This window comes from Pseudophryne corroboree, chromosome 2 (genome assembly GCF_028390025.1).
Source record: "Pseudophryne corroboree isolate aPseCor3 chromosome 2, aPseCor3.hap2, whole genome shotgun sequence".
NCBI classification, from domain to species: Eukaryota; Metazoa; Chordata; class Amphibia; order Anura; family Myobatrachidae; genus Pseudophryne; species Pseudophryne corroboree.
Genome location: NC_086445.1, coordinates 220193131 through 220212819, shown reverse-complemented (window position 1 = coordinate 220212819; position 19689 = coordinate 220193131). Strand labels below are relative to the sequence as shown.

Here is a 19689-nt window from a genome sequence, read left to right as displayed (position 1 = left end):
CCTGGGCTGCTGGCCTGGTAGCCCCGAGATGGCTAATGTAACGGATAGAGTGGGTGATATCGCGGAGGGTAGTGTCGGGACGCTGAATCAATGTAAAAGGTGACAGTGCTGTGCAGTGGAGTGAGTGTGCTGTGTCACTGACACTGCACGGCACTCTCACCTTTTACATTGATTCAGCGAGTCAGTCAGTTCTGCCAGCCAGTCACTATTGTTAGCGCCGGTGTCACACCGCGCTGCATTACAGGGAAGAAGAAGCACTAAATAAACTACAGCTCCCAGCAGCCCTTAGCGCCAAAGCATTCCGGTGCTAAGGCCTGCTGGGAGCTGTAGTTTATTGAATGCATCTTCTTCCCTGTAATGCAGCGCATTGGGACACTGGCGCTAACAATAGTGACTGGCTGCTTGGTTGCTGTGCGAGTCTCTGGGAGAGCCACTGCCAAAGGGAGGACAGCAGCTTAGCTGCTTCCAGGAGGTGAAGCAGGAGGAGCATTACCCACACCTCCCACACTCGCAGTACCTCTGGGCCCCATCCACGGCACCCCCACACACCCCCTTCCCCTCCTGCAGCACCCACGCAACCGACCCTCCCCCACCCGCTGCACCCCCGGACCCCCTCACCCATCCACGTCTCCCCCGCACCAGCCACTCCCCGAACCACAGCACCTACTAGGTGATTCATCAGGCCCTGCATGCGCAGTTCACACCGTTGCAAGGGGCTACGACCCCTTAACCATCGCACGCCATTTGTCCGTGCAGTATTTACCAACTCACACAATTATGATTAGAGGTAATACTCCATATAATACAAATATTGCTTGTCACAGGGGCGTGCAATGGTTAAGGGGGCATAGCCCCTTATGACGGTGTGAAGAGCACCCGTAGGGCGTGATGAATCTCCTAGTAGCAAAATATCACCTTACCTAAGAGTCTGCCTCCTAACATTTTTGTACTATCCCTTTAATTATTTACAGATTTCCATTTTGTATGTTAAAATTCTGTTCATGTATACAGTAAATAAGCAGTGAGAGTAAGGAGGATCAGCACTGTTTCTTTTGATGTTTTTATAACATCGTTGTCAGCCTGCATAAACGGGATACGGTTACATTGCTAGCTGTCGGGATCCCGGCGGTCAGGACACCGACGCCGGAATCCCGACCACGGACAATTCCCACTCATGGGTGTCCACGACTCCAATAGAGTGGGCACAGGACCTGTGGCGAGCGCAACGAACCACCGAGCCTGCAAGCGGACTTTAAGCACTCGCCCCGCTGCCGGCATTCTGGCGGCCGGAATCCTGATGTCGGTATGCTGACCGCCGGGATCCCGGCTGCCGCCATACATTACCCAATGGGCCTAAACATGCAATTTGCCATGCAGTGTATCAGGTGTGGTATATTTTGTTGACAGTCAGAATGCCGACAGCATAATGATGACATGTTTTGAATGTCAACATTAAGGATCTCAACATGCACAGAGTGTCGACACTCTGCATGTTGGCAGTGGGATTTCCTGTTCAGTCTTACTCTAAACTTAGCCCTAATCATAACTGCACACTATCCAAAGAAGATTTATATATTTTTATGTAGTACCTGTACTTATGTATGAACTGCCATATATCATTAATTTTCCAAAAGCTGTGGCCTCCATACACGAGATCATTCTATAGAAATGTATTATGTTAAATAACTTCCTTGTAAGTTACGCAGTACAAACGTTACTGTTAATTGGTTACTCTATGCAGCCTAACCCTGATCTAACCCTAACCCTAATTGCAGCATAATGCTGGGTACACGCTTGCCGATATATAGTTCATACAGCTGATGAATGCGATATTGGCTGGACCGTTAGCTTGTGTGTACAACCGATATGTCTATGAACAATGTCGTTCAGACATATCAGGTCGACCCTAAAGCATGGCAGATGCTGTGTATAGGGGCAACCTGCCAACCAAACAATATCGCCCACAGAATCCATTGAATATGAAATAAAAAGTAGGTGGGCATAAGCAAAATAATCTTCTGCCGACCAATGGTGCAAGTAGAAAACCACGGATCATGTGCGGCGTGGTCACATGAAACTAGGGGAGTGGCTACATGACAATAAGGGCATGGCCACATTATGCAACACTGTAATGCCCATTACACATTATGCCACCCCCTAATGCTTATTACACATTATGCCACACACCGTAATGCTTATTACACATTATGCCACACACCGTAATGCCCATTACACATTATGCCACACACCGTAATGCTTATTACACATGCCAAACACTGTAATGCCCATTACACATTATGCCACACACCTTAATGCTTATTACACATTATGCCACACACCGTAATGCCCATTACACATTATGCCACACACCGTAATGCCCCTTACACATTATGCCAAACACCGTAATGCCCATTACACATTATGCCACACACTGTAATGTTTATTACACATTATGCCACACACCTTAATACTTATTACACATTATGCCACACACCATAATGGCTATTACATATTATGCCAAACACAATTATGCCGGCACATATCAGGCGAACAATTGGTAAGTGTGCATATACAAGATCATTTGTACATAAACCTTACCAATCTTTAGGGTCAGCTAGATGGGCAGAGCTGCCTGCCAAGTGTGTACCCACCCTAGCCCTAAAACTGGGTGACAACATTCTGGCTGTTGACATTCTGACAATGTTAATTGAAGTCCATCATGTTAAATATCAACTTTCTGTACATGTTGACCATATGCCGGATACACACCAGGCGGTAATGAAATGCCGTCGATGAACGACTATATCGTTAAATGATATAGCGTTCAACGATATGGTGCGTACACACTGAACGTTATCGTTCAACGATAACGATCAGTGACGTCACCGCCGGCATCCCCGGACATGCAGCTCAGCCCGACATTGACGGGTTGAGCTGCATGTCAGCTCAATATTGGTGATCCCTGAATGATGTGCGGGAGCGCGTATCGTTCATCGTTCACCAATATCATCCCTATACACGCTGGACGATAGAAGCCTAAAAATAAACGATAACGACATTTATGTTGTTATTTATTTTTTAGGCCAAAATCGCCTAGTGTGTACACAGCTTACCTGCATACAAGCGTATCTGCATGCTACCAGAGGTCAGCCGCCGAAAGTAATGATATATGCCTGATTTCAAATGACCGTTAAAAACATAGCAAAGGTGGTGTGTATAAACAAATGTTTTCCTTATGGATCATCCACATTTTAATATTAGGTACCTTTTCTGTCTCAGAGTCTCTTGCACGCCAGCTATTGTGGCATTTACCGACTGGGTCACAGACAGTACAGTGTGCAGAGAGTTAATATCTAATAGTACGTGTAATGCTGGTGCTCTGAGGAACAGTCAGTCACAAATTTGTTATATTAAGCATGATGTTTCCTTCAGTGAATTATATGAGCACCTGCAACCGATAAGCTCCGAAGTGCCCTGTGTATAGCTCTCTACAGGCAAGAACAAAGGCAAGGGTCTTGCCTGTATAATTCCAGCATACAGCCGTGCTGAGGTAATTGGGAAACAAAATGGTCATTACATTACATAGAAAGTGACAGGTACCGGTTGTGTGAGGGACAGCTCACACTCTCCTGAATACAGTGTGGTGGGGGATGGGCATGTGTTTACAGTGTAAGGCCGCTTTGTTTTATTTCCTCCTCATAGATCTCTTTCACGTTAGCAGAAATTACTTATAACACTGGGCCTTTTCCCTGCAATGAGTAGCTCTGTCTCCGCCCACTGACAGCATTACACTATATAACAAATATGTGATGTGAAAGTGCAAGCAGAGAGTTCTCATAGACAGTGCTGAGGCTGGAGTGATTGCATTCTTACCATTATCTCTTTTATGTGTTTTTCTTCCAGTTAAGCTGTAATAGGACCTTGGGGATTTCTTCCGTGGAAACAGCCCATGGGGTCTCCAGGTAAGCAGCTCTGATTTCATTTAGTGACAGAATTTAGTAGTAGGCTATAGGAGGATAACTACATTGAAGCTAAGATCTCCTCTAGACGATTGCAGAGAAAATTAAATCGCTGTGCCAAGTGCTGTTTCCAATCTCTAAGTCTGCTTTTAATAGTATGTCAACTTGTACTTTAATGGTTTAAAAATTATACAAGTTTCATTGCAAGGGCTCATCCCAGTGCCAAGGTAAATTATATTTTAGGTAAAACAGTGAGCAAAAAACATGTCACGGGCACAATGGGAGATATTTTGGGGCGAATCACTCATATATTATAGAAATGAGTAAGTGCCTTACAGTGCTGGCTGTGTTTACATAGCGACAGTACGAGGGCCCTAGAATATATTTCAAGAGCTTCTCACATTATGTATAATGGGGTACTAGCAATTTGTGTGACAATCATACATGGATCACGAGTGATAAAGACAAGAAAACGCACACTATAGAAAGTAAATGTATATTTTTTATGTATTACTTGTTTTTGTTAGAGAACCGACGTATGTAATTTATTTTCCGAAAGCTGAGGCTCCTGTACACATGAAATCATTTAATGCATTTATAGGAAATCGTTATTTTGAAGAACTACCCTGTAAGTCACACAGTACAAACTGTTCACTGGTTACTCTCTATAATATGTTAAATATGGGATGTAGTTATCTGACTGGCGGTCACAATACCAGCACCTACATCCCAACCGCTCACTATCCCGACGGTCGGCATGCCGACCAACAGGGACTATTCCCACTCGTGGGTGTCCACGACACCCATAGAGTGGGAATAAAACCTGTGGTGAGCGCAACGAGCCTGCAAGGGGCATTGTTGCACTCGCCCCCCCCCCCCCCACCACGCATCTAATTGCCGGCATCCCGCCATCGGTATTGTGACTGCCGGTCTCCTAACCGCCGGTCACACATACCCAACACGTTAAATATTTATGTGGAAATAAAAATACTGCTGATTTTCTAGAAATGTTTGATATAAAACACAAAAATACACAAAAATAGGAGTAATCATTTGCAGTAAAAACTGACAATTTTATGATTGTATAATGATATACAGCTACTGCAATGCCCCACGCTGTTTGCTATGTTGCTGTAGAAGTTAAGTCTTTGTTCTCAATTCACAGATAGTTCCCTTGATTTCGGTCTCCTGAGCCCGATTAAATCTGAGAATTGTCCCTGATTTCTCAGTGGGAGGGGTCAGAGGTATGTGTTTCTGATATCACTGTTTGAGCATCCATAAGCTCTGGGCTTGGTTCAGAGATGGACGCTAACTGAAAGCAATGCAGATGTTTGCGCAGTTGAGAGATTATTATGTGCAAATTATTCTGAGAACCCCTACGGCGGATGTGTTATCCTGACTGTACACACAAAAGTGCTGCTGCGTACAGAGGCGCTGGCATCAGAGGTGGCAAAGCAGAGAGATGGGCGTTCCTGGGCAGTGTCTGGGATATGGCCTGATGGCTGTATAGTGGGTGTGTTGTGGGCATGTCAGTGAGAGCGGCCTGCATTCTCATATGCGAAACCATAGAGACTATGTGCAGATGGAGACACTGCGTTGGCCACAGGCAGGTGCAACTGTCAGTGCTTGATGCAATGGTGCACCGTTGGTAGACCAGAACCACTGATGGCGCCACTGTGCACAGGGATACAGAAAGTGAGCGTCTCAGTTCTTCCACATTCCGGCGCAGTTATTTGCACCATTTGCATATCGCTGGTGCAATTCTGCAGACAAGCGCAAGCAGCAGCATCCATCTCTGAATCAGGCCCTCTGTGTCGCTGTGGTCGTTTTGTGAGGAATAGGTTACTGTATATACCTTTATCTACGTGCCACAGGTAACAAGGGGGTAGTGGAAATGTAAGAAATAACTTTAAACATTTCTAGATATGAGTTCTTGTGGTTGATGATCTGTTAATTAATACCCTTCTCATTTGGAGCATCATTTTGTGTAAGCTGAAGTTTTGTGTGCTGAATGTAAGAGTGAAATCATAGCTGCATAACTGTAGAAAAATGTGGTCAATTTAATGCCTGGGATCCGACAGTTCAGTATTCAATTTGCGGGCTTTTCCGACAGGTTTTTGTTAAGTCGAATTAGCATTGTCGAAAACGGGCCAGAAACCTGTTGGAAGTGGCCGCAAAATTCACAAAATACGTGGATCCACAGCTGATCCACCAATCCACGTGTTTTCCGACAAGTCGGAAAAACTGCAACTCATTTGAATAGGTTGAATCCTGATTTGACCTAAAAAAAGTCGGCAACTGTCGTCTTTCTCACTTGACGCCAATTCACGGACGGAATAGACCCCTATAGCGATATGTGCAACTCAGAATGCGGAGTAAATAATGACAGCCACCTGCAACATGAGGATGATAAGTGCTATTCTACAAAAATATATAACAACTGTGCCACACCTCCCCAAATAATTAACAACAGTACTATAGTCTGGACCAGAGGTATCCAAACTTTTTTTTTTCATGACACCCCTATGCCAAAACTTACTTATTGAAAAATTCTGAAAAACTATTAAATGTATCAAATTATGCTTAATATGTCATCCTTATGTTCAGTTATGTGGTAGTAGACAGGGTTGCTCCTCTGATTGTCCACAGATTTTATATTGGCCTTTGGTTTTGCCAGCCACATGCACCATAAATAATTTGGTTTGGTCCAGGTCCACTAACCTGTGTCACCCCTGCAAGTAACCCACAGCACCTTAGCTTGCCACAGCACCCAGTTTGCTAATGAATGCTGCAGCTGATGGGACAAAATGTGGGGTTGTGTTGCAAAAGTAACTTGCAGTTGGACTTACAGCCCTTCTTGGCACGGCAGGTCGTGAGCGAATCTTCTAGCGTTGGACGTATTTTATGCATAATTTTTTTTGCCAAAAATGCGTCTTTTTTTGCCAAAAATGCATGAGGCAAGAGGAGACAGTGCTGATTAATTTGATATAAGACACTTTCATATCTGTATGCAACTGAGTCTCTGAATCTGTACACAAAGTGCTACAATGAAGCAGCTGCAGCTTTTTTCCAATACAAGTTCTATTGTGCTCCGTATGCAGACTAATGGTGCATACACACTGGCTGATATATCAGCCAATCTATTGAACAGCCGATATATCGTTTGTCCGTCAGCCAGTGTGTACGAACAATATGTCTGTGAACGCAGTTGTTCAAAGACATACTGTATGGCGTCGGCCCTGCAGCTCAGCCGACGGCCAATATATCTAACTATATATTTGCACATCGTGCTGTGTGTACGGGCGGTCAGCCAACCGCCTGTACACTTGCTTCAGATGCTGACAGTGATTGGCAGCTGAATTGGGCGGGTGCGTGTAAACACCCGCCCAGTTTGTGACGTGATTTGATCTGCAGATATATCTACTAGTGTGTACCCAGCATTAGTTACACACAATATAGAAGTGTTATTTATCAAATTAGTCAGCACGGTATCCTCTAGCATCCTAGTCCATTGCATTGCAAATAAGACGCATTTGCTGCTATTAAAGGTGCCTGACATTAGTAGAGTTGCACTGGACCTACCGGCTCACTCACTCTAGGCATCACGTGTTGCATGATGCATGAGGACACATCTGTATATTCAACTTTTAATTAGGTCCATCATTGTTTTGTGTCACCTGGATGCTACAAATATGTTTTGTTGAAATCCTATATTAAACTCCTTTGCAAAGCTGCCTGCAGAGCAAACTTTTGTATAATTAGTTGCAGGACTGCAGCTCCACCCAGCAAAATCCACCACCTCAGATGCAGTCTGTGACTGCACTGGCTACACTGTGACTGGCAGTGACTTCCTATTGGAAGTCCTACCTGACAGTCAACCTCAGGACAGTCAGTCCCATTGGGAGGTGTTTCCTCCCTCTGTGACTGCCAGACTGGGCTGCAATTAGCAGAGAATGTGCTTCATGTGGAAAGCCACTCCCTGCCTTTCGGGTAGCCCTGACTGGCTTCTATGGGCTGCAGCCGATGCAGTCCATAGAAGCAGAGGTTTTGCTCATGCGCAGTCCCATGCCGCTGGTGAGCATGTACTGGCCCCGGCACCTGTCAGTTATATTGTGCAGATGCCGGGACCCGGCGGCAGCGGGAATAACCCAGGCATCACAGCCAGTGGCAGCCCCCCTCCACCCATGTAGGAGCCGCCACTGATTATGATGTCGTGTGACTCTTGATCTGTGTGCTGGTTGTGGCAGTGTTCATTGGCGTAGAAAATCTTGTATTTCCTAATGAGAGATACTGGATGGATTGAGGCATTGTTCATTGAATTCAGGGTCTGGGCTTCACAAAACTAATGAGATTTTGCTTTCTGGTTGAGATGTTAAAATACAATTCAAGAGGGGAGTTTGCTCATATATAGCGGGTTCGCTGGTTAGTGGGGCCCACCAAACCTTTTCTCAGAGCAAAAGAACATTTATAAACAGTCTGATGTTCCTTGAATTTGAAAAATAGATGCATAGCGAGTTTTGGGGGGCAAATCCAAAAACTAGAATTTGGGCATATACAGTGTCTATGTATATGTGAGCCAGATAAACTTTTGATGTGCTACAAGACTCTGAACCCCAGGGTCACCATGCCTGGACGGCGATGGTGGAGCTGGTTGTTAGGCTGTGAGATTGCTGCGGAGATGTCTGTGTGCAATGTGGAAGAGCAGCATGGTAAAGTGTTTAACATATATTGAAAACAATTTATATACTTTTATCATTAGATTTTTGCTAGAGCCAGGATTTACATACGGGTTTCATTACATACTAGATTTCCTTCTCTTGGTGCTGTATTTATGTGAGCTGATTATCATGTTCTGGATGCAGAGTGTTTAGCACAGATACCAGCTTTTCCATTGGTAGGACTAAACCCACTTTACCTGTATATCTGTAGGCCGACAATAATAGCTATGCATCTATAAGCTGGGAATAGAAGATACTTTGGCTTCAAATTGGAAATAAAAGGATTTTAATGACCTACTGGTAAATCCTTTTCTCGTTGTCTGTAGAGGATACTGGGGTCCACATTAGTACCATGGGGTATAGACGGGTCCACTAGGAGCTATGGGCACTTTAAGAAATTGATAATGTGGGCTGGCTCCTCCCTCTATGCCTCTCCTACCAGACTCAGTTCAGGAAACTGTGCCCGAGGAGACAGACATACTTTGAGAGAAGGCTATAAAAGGATGGGTGGTCTTCAGTATGCCGAATGTCGGGATGCCGGCGCACAGTATACCGGCGCCGGAATCCCGGCATACCGACAGCTATTCTCCCTCGTGGGGGTCCACGACCCCCCTGGAGGGAGAATAAAATAGTGTGGCGCGCCACCGTGTCCGCAGCGTGGCGAGCGCAGCGAGCCCGCAAGGGGCTCCTTTGCGCTCGCCCCGCTGTCGGTATGGCGGCGGTCGGGCTCCCGGCGCCGGTATGCTGGTCGCCGGGAGCCCGACCGCCGGCATACCGTACTACACCCAAAAGGATAGTGGTGAGATTCCGAACCAGCACACACAAACTAGAGGAAAGCCAAGTTAACCAGACTTTAAACCAGGAACAGCAACTGATGAACCAACAATACTTAACCAAGTAACAGTGCAGGAAGAAACAAAGCACTGGGCAGGCACCCAGTATCCTCTACGGACTACGAGAAAAGGATTTACCGGTGGGTAATTAAAATCCTATTTTCTCTTACATCCTAGAGGATACGGGGGTCCACATTAGTACCATGGGGATGTACCAAAGCTCCCAAACTGGGTGGGAGAGTGCTGAGGTTCCTGCAGAACTGATTAACCAAACTGAAGGTTATCAGAGGCCAATTGTAGAACTTAGCAAACGTGTTCGAACCTGACCAAGTAGCTGCTCGGCAGAGCTGTAAAGCCGAGACACCCCGGGCAGCCGCCCAGGAAGAACCCACCGATCTAGTAGAGTGGGCCTGTGTAGATTTTGGACACGGCAAACCTGCCATGGAATAAGCATGCTGGATAGTAAGCCTGATCCAGCGTGCAATCGTCTGCTTTGAAGCAGGACACCCAATTTTATTGGGATCATAGAGAACAAATAGCGAGTCAGATTTTCTGTGACGAGTTGTCCGCTTCACATAGATCTTCAAAGCCTTCACGACATCCAAGGACTTTGAAGTAGCAGAGGTGTCGGTAACCACCGGAACCACAATAGGTTGGTTGATATGAAACGCAGACACCTCCTTTGGAAGAAATTTCTGACGAGTTCTGAGTTCAGCCCTATCTTCATGAAAAATCAAATAGGGGCTTTTGTGAGACAACGCCCCCAGCTCCGACACACACGCAGAAGCCAAGGCCAACAGCGTGACGGCCTTCCACGTAAGAAACTTGACGTCAACGTCCTGTAAAGGCTCAAACCATTCCGATTGCAGGAACTGCAACACCACTTTGAGGTCCCAAGGTGCCGTAGGAGGCACAAAAGGCGGTTGGATGTGCAGAACCCCCTTCAAAAATGTCTGAACCTCAGGGAGAGAAGCCAATTGTTTCTGGAAGAAAATGGATAAGGCTGAAATCTGGACTTTTATGGAGCCCAAACGTAGGCCCACATCCACAACTGACTGCAGAAAAAGGAGAAAACTTCCCAATTGAAATCCCACCACAGGAAATTTCTTGTACTCACACCAAGAGACGTATTTTTTCCAAATACGGTGGTAATGTTTAGACGTTACCCCCTTTCTGGCTTGGATCAGGGTTGGAATAACCCTAAGCGGGATCCCTTTCCAAGCTAGAATTTGACGCTGAACCTCCATGCCGTCAAACGTAGCCGTGGTAAGTCTTGATAGACGAATGGCCCCTGTTGGAGAAGGTCCTCGCGAAGAGGTAGAGGCTATGGGTCCTCTAGGAGCATCTCCAGTAGATCCGCATTCCAGGCCCTTCTTGGCTAGTCCGGAGCAATGAGAATTGCTTGAACCTTTTCCCTTTTTATTCTTTTGAGAATCCTTGGGATCAATGGGAGTGGTGGAAACACGTACACCATCTGGTAGACCCATGGAGTCACCAGAGCATCCACCACCACTGCTTACGGTTCCCTCAACCTGGAACAATACCGCTTGAGCTTCTTGTTGATGAGAGGCCATCATGTCGATTTGTGGCATTCCCCACCGACGTGTCAAGCATCCGAACACCTCCAGGTGAAGGCCCCACTCTCCTGGGTGGAGGTCGTGTCTGCTGAGGAAGTCTGATTCCCAGTTGTGTACTCTCAGAATGAAGATCACGGACAACGCCACAGCGTCTCTCTGCCCAGAGGAGAATCCTTGTTACCTCTGACATTGCTGACCTGCTCTTGGTTCCGCCATGTCGGTTTATGTACATTACTGCCGTCACATTGTCCGAGTGAACCTGAATGGCTTGATCTTGAAGAAGATGCAATGCCTGTAGAAGGGCATTGTATATGGCCCTTAGTTCCAGAATGTTGATTGGAAGAATGGCTTCCTGATTTGACCATTTTCCTTGGAACTGTTCCCCCTGGGTGACTGCTCCCCAACTTCTGAGGCTTGCGTCTGCGGTTAGCAGAATCCAATTTTGAATCCCGAACCTTCGGGCCTTGGTCAGATGAGAAGTCTGAAGCCACCACAGAAGAGAAATCCTGGCTGTTGGCAACAGACGGATCCTCTGGTGCATGTGAAGATGCGATCCAGACCATTTGTCCAACAGATCCAGCTGGAAAGGCCTTGCGTAAAACCTTCCATTCTGTATCGCCTCGTAAGCGGCTACCATCTTTCTCAGAAGGCGAATGCATAGATGCGCCGATGTCCGGGTTTGTCTTAGAACATCCCGCACCATCGACTGGATCACCAATGCTCTTTCCAATGGAAGGAATATCTTCTGCGCCTCCATATCCAATATCATCCCCAGGAACGGAAGCCTCCGTGTTGGTTCCAGATGAGATTTTGGTAGGTTCAAAATCCACCCGTGATCCTGGAGTAGTCAGGTTGAGAGGGCAATGTTGACTAACAACCTCTCCCTGGATAGTGCTTTTAGCAGCAGATCGTCCAGGTACGGTATTATGTTCACTCCGTTTGCGGAGGAGAAACATCTCTGCCATTACCTTGGTGAACACCCTTGGTGCCGTAGAGAGGCCAAACGGCAGGGCCTGGAACTGGTAGTGACAGTCCTGTAATGCAAACCTTAGATAAGCCTGATGAGGTGGCCAAATCGGAATATGAAGGTACGCATCCTTGATATCCAGAGACACCAAGAATTCCCCCTCCTCCAGACCTGAGATCACGGCTCTCCGAGACTCCATCTTGAACTTGAACACCCGTAAGTACGGGTTCAACGACTTTAGATTTAAAATGGGTCTTACCGAACCGTCCAGTTTCGGAACTACAAACAGGTTGGAATAATAACCCTGGTTTTGCAGCTGAAGTGGAACTGGAACAATGACCTGAGTTTCTGAATTGCTTTCTGTAAAGACATACTTGCTTTTTGAGAAGCTGGTAAGCCTGATTTGAAGAATCTGTTGTCACGTCTGGCAGGGTTTGAGGATCCGGCAGCTGAGATTTGCCGGAGGAGGTAGCAGGCTGTGAATGAACCAGATGAGGGGGCTGGATATAGTTCCTTCGCATGGGACACGGAGCAATGAAGAACGTAGGCGAGGTTTGAGAGTCAATGGAAAGTATTTATTATGTACAGGACTGAGGTAGAGAACCGAGGCTGAAGCACAATGGTTAAAGACGTGGCTGGAGGTGAAGAACTGCGGACTGTGATTCGAAAGACGAGACTGTAGATGATGAACTGTGGAACTGTGGATGGTAGTTGAAAACGTGGCTGGAGACAAGGACTGTGGACTGTGGTTTGGAAAACGAGGCTTGAAGATAACAATCTGCAGGCTGTGGTCAGTGGTACAAAGGCGTGGCTGGTGAAGGAGATCTGTGGAGTGTGGCTTGAAAGACGAGGCAGAAGACCCGGGGCCGACTGTGCCCAAAGAGTCTTACTGGACCGGGTTTTCCAGGAGCGCTTCCACAGGCAGTAGCAGGCTAGAAACGGCAGGGCTGCAGCAGCAACAGAGAACCGACCAAGCAGGATCAGGAGGAACCAAGATACAGCAGGAATCCTGGGAGCACAGGCTAAAGCACCTACAACAGGGTTGTAACTTGAAGCACTGGCATCCCTGTCCTAAACCAGCCCCCTTTTATAGGGAGAGCTTCCCCTGGATTGGCTGGAAGAAACAGGAACTATGCTTAAAACTTGGTCTCCAACATGGCGGCGCCCAGTAATGCAGACCTTTTTGCAAAGTCACATTGCTCACTGCCCCTGGTCTCCAAGCAACGGTTCAGCAAGAGCGACCCGCTGTAGCGGCGTCCCGCCGCCACGAGCGGACCCCCTCACCGCCGCTACTGCTGGCCACGGATCCGGCGCAGCAGCCCACCTCCGCCGCTGCCCGCACAACGCCAAGGAAGCCAGCCCCGCGGCCCCAGCGTACCGGTAAGACTCCGGACGCTGACAGTACCCCCCCCCCCCTTTGCAGGTGGACTCCGGACACCTATGTGGTTTAGTTGGAAACTTGGCATGAAATGTCCGAAGAAGTCTTGGAGCATGGACATCCTCTGCATCTACCCAAGATCTCTCCTCTGGCCCATACCCCTTCCAATCAACATAACGTCTGCGAGAATCGAGGATCTTGTGAATCTCAAATTCATCTCCATGTGCTGATTGGATCTTGGGTGATTTAGGCAGAGCGGCTCTGAACCGATTAAGTACCAGTGGTTTTAAGAGAGAAATATGAAATGCATTAGGAATTCTTAACTGCGGAGGTAATTTCACTTTGTAAGCCACAGGAGTCAAGACTCTTTCGATTGGGTAAGGCCCAATAAATCTGGGAGCAAACTTTTTTGTAGGAACCTTTAATCTTAGGTTACGTGTGGAAACCCAAACCCGATCTCCTACCTTAAGGCTTGGTACAGCTTTTCGTTTCAGATCTGCATAGGTCTTATATCTCTTGGATGTCTTGAGCAAAGTCTTGTGAACTTGTTTCCAGGCTTTAGTAAATTGACGAAGTGTTGACTCTGCGGCCGGAACCTCGAGCGTAGGCAGAAGTTGGAAGTCAGAGTGATAAAGATTGTTATGGGCAAATTCTGCGAACGGGAGGAAGTCCAGCCAGTCGTCCTGTGAGGAGGACATGAATAAACGCAGAAAAGTCTCCAGATCCTGGTTCACTCTCTCTGTTTGACCATCCGTTTGAGGATGATATCCTGAGGAGAAGTTTAATTTCACGCCAAGAGCAGAACATAGGGATCTCCAAAACCTGGCCACAAATTGAGGACCTCTATCAGACACGATTTCCTGGGGTAGACCATGGAGTCGAAAGATCTCTGCTATAAACAATTTTGCCAACTGGGATGCAGATGGAAGATTAGCCAGAGGAACAAAGTGTGCCATTTTAGAGAATCGGTCAACTATGACCCATACGGTGTTCCGCCCACCAGACATAGGTAAATCTGTAATAAAGTCCATAGAAATATGCGTCCATGGTCTTAGTGGTACCGGCAAAGGATGGAGTAACCCGGCTGGTGGACCTTTGGGACTTTTGTGCTGGGCACATTTTGGACAGGCAGCTACGAATTCCTGAACGTCAGTCCTGAGATGAGGCCACCAGTAGGAGCGCTGAATGAATTTAAGTGTCTTATGACCGCCCGCATGGCCCATAAAGGAGGAGGAGTGAGCCCATGTAAGAAGTTTTTTGCGAAGATTTGGTGCAACGAAGATCTTCCCTGGAGGAGGAAGTGGAGAGGTATTAGTTGCAGAAAAAGAGGTGGATTCCAGGATAAATTGCTCTTTTGAACGGTCAGAGGGTTCTTCTGAACTTAGGGAGCGAGATAATGCATCTGCCTTTTTGTTGAGGGAACCTGGTCGGTAACTGAGTTTAAAATTAAAACGGGTAAAGAAGAGTGCCCATCTTGCTTGGCCTGGGTTCAGACATCGGGCTGACTGTAGATACAGGAGGTTCTTGTGATCCGTGGTCACCGAAATTGGATGCTGAGCTCCCTCCAACAAATACCTCCACTCCTCAAAGGCCAACTTTATTGCCAGTAATTCCTGTTCCCCAATAGCGTAATTCTGTTCAGCGGGGGAGAATCTTCTCGAGAAGAACGCACACGGATGGACCTTCTTGTCCTCGAAAAGCTGGGATAATACTGCTCCTACTCCTACAGTAGAGGCATCAACCTCCACCAAGAACGGACGGCTGAGATCGGGTTGTCGAAGAACTGGAGCAGTCGTGAAGGCCTCCTTTAAAGATGAAAAAGCCTCCAAAGCCTCCGGAGACCACTTGGCAGGATCAGCTCCCTTCCTAGTTAATGCAGTTATAGGAGCTATGACAGAAGAATAATTTTGAATGAATATTCGGTAGAAGTTAGCAAACCCCAGGAAACGTTGAATTCCTTTAAGGGTAGCTGGAAGTGCCCAATCCTGAATCGCCTGGACTTTAGCGGGGTCCATCTGTAATCTCTGCCCTGAAAGAATGTAACCGAGGAATGGAATCGTGGGTACTTCAAAGGTGCACTTCTCTAATTTACAGAATAACTGATTCCTTCGTAAACGAGTTAACACTTCTTTGACTTGTTCCCGGTGGGTCTTTAGATTTCTAGAAAAAATGAGGATGTCATCCAGATACACTACCAAGCAGTCATAGAGGAGATCTCTGAAGATTTCGTTAACGAACTCTTGAAAGACGGCTGGGGCGTTACATAGGCCAAAAGGCATTACCAGGTATTCGTAATGGCCGTCCCGGGTATTAAATGCCGTCTTCCATTCGTCCCCTGGGTGAATACGTATAAGATTGTAGGCCCCCCGTAAGTCCAACTTAGTAAATACAGTAGCTCCTTTAACACGGTCGAACAGTTCTGGAATCAGAGGTAACGGATGTCTGTTCTTAATTGTTATGTAATTGAGACCTCTATAGTCAATACAGGGCCGCAACCCCCCATCCTTCTTTTTGACGAAGAAAAACCCTGCTCCGGCCGGAGATGTAGAAGACCTGATGAACCCTTTCTCCAAGTTCTCCCGTATATACTCCGACATGGCCTGTGTCTCGGGAAGTGAGAGAGGGTAAATTCGACCTCGGGGAGGAGTCTTACCGGGTACTAGCTCAATGGGACAATCCCAAGTACGATGCGGAGGCAAGGTGTCCGCCCCATGCTTACTGAAAACATCTTGAAAAGATTGGTACTCCACAGGAAGGCTGGAAGGGTTGGAAGAACAGAGAGGTCTAACAGAAGGTAAACAGTTCCGAAAGCAGTCTTGTCCCCAATAGAGAACATCCATAGTTTGCCATTCAATGTGGGGATTGTGTCTGATTAACCATGGAAACCCTAGGATTAGTTCATGAGAGGCTTTAGGAATTACAAGGAAAGAGATTTCTTCTGAATGGAGAACTCCGACCTTCATCTTGAGAGGAAAAGTACGAAAGGATATAATACCCTCTGGGATATAACTTCCATCCACTGCGGTAACAGAAATGGTACGATCCAAAGGAACCGTTTGTATTCCAGATCGTTTGACCAGAGCTGACGTAATGAAGCTTTCGGCGGCTCCGGAGTCGAGTAGTGCAGGGATGAGAAGAGAAGAAGGGATCTCCAATTGGGTTAACAGGACAGACTCTTTCTTGGTATGTAATTCTGAGAATTCTCCTAGCTTGACCTCTCCAGCACAAACTAGGAGCGGGCGTTTCCCGGACGTAGACTGCAAGTTTTAACAAAGTGATCAGATGCACCACAATACAGGCAGAGGTTCCCTTGTCGCCGTCTCTGACGTTCTTCATTGGAGAGGTGGGAGCGATTAATCTGCATGGGTTCTTCCACAGTTGGTGATGATGGTATTGGTGGAAGAACAACTCTAGGCTTAGGGCGATCTGACCGCAACCTTTCCATACAGCGTTCTCTGTACCTCAGATCTAACTTATTGCATAAAGAAATTAGTTTATCCAACTTATCAGGTACGTCCTGAGTTGCGAGGTCATCTTTGATCTTTTCGGAGAGACCGTTCCAGAAAGCTGCAATGAGAGCATCCTCGTTCCAGTTCAGTTCTGAGGAAAGGGTGCGAAACTGGATCACGTACTGACTGACCGTACGCGTGCCCTGACGCAGGTGCAGGATCTCCAATGAGGCGGCAGAAGTCCTGCCCGGTTCGTCGAAGATTCTTCGAAAGGTGGCCATGAATTCTGGATAGTTAGATAAGATGGGATCCATCCCGACTGTAGTTCGAACTGGATTTCGCACTGGTTAAGAAACCCGCGGCATTGTTTTGGATTCCCATCAAATTTACTGGGAGGTGGCAAATGCAAACGTGGAAGTGGTACTGGTACAGGTGGAAGCGGGAGAGGAATTGCCAATGTGGGAGCAGCTGTAGATACTTGAGGGGCCGTCATGGCAACACAGAGAGAATCGAGACGTTCGGACATACTCTGCATGAACTGCACGATTTGAGATTGTGTGGCCTCCTGCTTACTTAAGCGAGACCAGATATCTGCAGTTGAATCCCCTCCTGAGGCCTGATCACCCGTCGAATCCATTGGGCCAGTGCTTACTGTCACGTCTGGCAGGGTTTGAGGATCCGGCAGCTGAGATTTGCCCGAGGAGGTAGCAGGCTGTGAATGAACCAGATGAGGGGGCTGGATATAGTTCCTTCGCATGGGACACGTAGCAATGAAGAACGTAGGCGAGGTTTGAGAGTCAATGGAAAGTATTTATTATGTACAGGGCTGAGGTAGAGAACCGAGGCTGAAGCACAATGGTTAAAGACGTGGCTGGAGGTGAAGAACTGCGGACTGTGATTCGAAAGACGAGACTGTAGATGATGAACTGTGGAACTGTGGATGGTAGTTGAAAACGTGGCTGGAGACAAGGACTGTGGACTGTGGTTTGGAAAACGAGGCTTGAAGATAACAATCTGCAGGCTGTGGTCAGTGGTACAAAGGCGTGGCTGGTGAAGGAGATCTGTGGAGTGTGGTTTGAAAGACGAGGCAGAAGACCCGGGGCTGACTGTGCCCAAAGAGTCTTACTGGACCGGGTTTTCCAGGAGCGCTTCCACAGGCAGTAGCAGGCTAGAAACGGCAGGGCTGCAGCAGCAACAGAGAACCGACCAAGCAGGATCAGGAGGAACCAAGATACAGCAGGAATCCTGGGAGCACAGGCTAAAGCACCTACAACAGGGTTGTAACTTGAAGCACTGGCATCCCTGTCCTAAACCAGCCCCCTTTTATAGGGAGAGCTTCCCCTGGATTGGCTGGAAGAAACAGGAAACAGGAACTATGCTTAAAACTTGGTCTCCAACATGGCGGCGCCCAGTAATGCAGACCTTTTTGCAAAGCCACATTGCTCACTGCCCCTGGTCTCCAAGCAACGGTTCAGCAAGAGCGACCCGCTGTAGCGGCGTCCCGCCGCCACGAGCGGACCCCCTCACCGCCGCTACTGCTGGCCACGGATCCGGCGCAGCAGCCCACCTCCGCCGCTGCCCGCACAACGCCAAGGAAGCCAGCCCAGCGGCCCCAGCGTACCGGTAAGACTCCGGACGCTGACATCTGTGAGGTGGGAGTTCCTGAAACTCCACTCAGTAGCCCTGGGCTATAAAATCTTTGACCCAGGGATCCTGGCATGACGTTGCCCATGTGTGACTGCAGAATCTCAAACGGGCTCCCACCTGCCTGTCTTCCAGGCAATGCAGGCCACCGTCATGCTGAAGGCTTAGAGGAAGCAGAATCGGGGTTCTGTTCCTGTGAATCTGCAGTTGCTGTTGCGTGCATTGGGTAAACCAATTTCCTTTATGGCCTCCACCATAAAGGTAGCAGAATCCTGTATATGCTGTAGGGGGTGGTCTTCAGTATGCCGCGACCAGCATACCGGCGCCGGGATCCAGACCGCCAGCATGCCGACACATATTATCCCTCTTGGGGGTCCACGATTCCCCTGGAGGGAGAATAGATAGCGTAGCGCGCCACTCTGCCTGCAGTGTGGTGAGCGCAGCGAGCCCGCAAGGGGCTATTAGCACTCGCCCAGCTGTCGGTATGCCGGTGGTCGGGATCCCGGCGCCGGTATGCTGGCCCCCGGGATCCTGGCCGCCGGCCACTCATACTACACCCGCTGTAGGAGTAAAATGATCTCCCCCCTGGATAAGGAATCTAACCCATCAATTAGATTACCTGAACGTTTAGCAATGGCCCTAGAGATCCATGCACAGCTATAGTGAGTCTCTGGGCCACCCCCGCAGCTGTGTACAGAGATTTGAGAGTGGTCTCAATCTTGCGGTCTGCAGCATCCTTCAAGGAAGCTGCCCCAGGGACAGGTAAAACTATCTTACGTGACAGCCTAGAAACCGATGCGTCAACTATCGGTGGGTTTTCCCATATTTTCCTGTCATCCTGAGGAAACGGGAAGGATGTGAGTAACCGTTTTGGGACCTGAAACTTCTTGTCAGGATTTACCCAAGTTGCTTCAAATAGGGAATTTAATACCTTAGATGCAGGGAAAGTAGCTGAGGATTTCCTTTTCACATTTAAATAAGATTCCTCCTCGTCCTCTGATACCTTATCAGGGATGTGCAGGACATCTCTAATAGCTTCTATCAGGGCCTGTATACCCTGTGACAAAGCTGCATCCCCCCATCCCGAGTCCACCTCACCCTCCTCCGGGTCTGATACATCATCATCATCAGTATCAGCCTGCATGATTTGGGCCAGAGTATGCT

General features: G+C 47.7%; 1 protein-coding gene across 7 annotated transcripts in view; it reads left to right on the top strand.

Annotated features, from left to right (window-relative positions):
- The window catches only part of DTX3 (deltex E3 ubiquitin ligase 3), a 150546-nt gene that overhangs the window by 22869 nt on the left and 107988 nt on the right, over nucleotides 1-19689 (top strand). For 2 of the 7 annotated variants that reach the window (XM_063952337.1, XM_063952338.1), the window contains exons 2-3: nucleotides 3904-3962; nucleotides 5125-5203. Coding sequence is in view for 3 of the 7 variants with exons in the window: in XM_063952334.1 (XP_063808404.1) it covers nucleotides 3950-3962 (13 nt within the window). In the remaining 4 variants the exon portion in view is untranslated. Of the gene's footprint in view, nucleotides 1-3811; nucleotides 3963-5124; nucleotides 5204-19689 lie in introns of those variants that run through there. The other 5 variants (XM_063952336.1, XM_063952341.1, XM_063952334.1 and 2 more) reach the window with 3 other exon arrangements.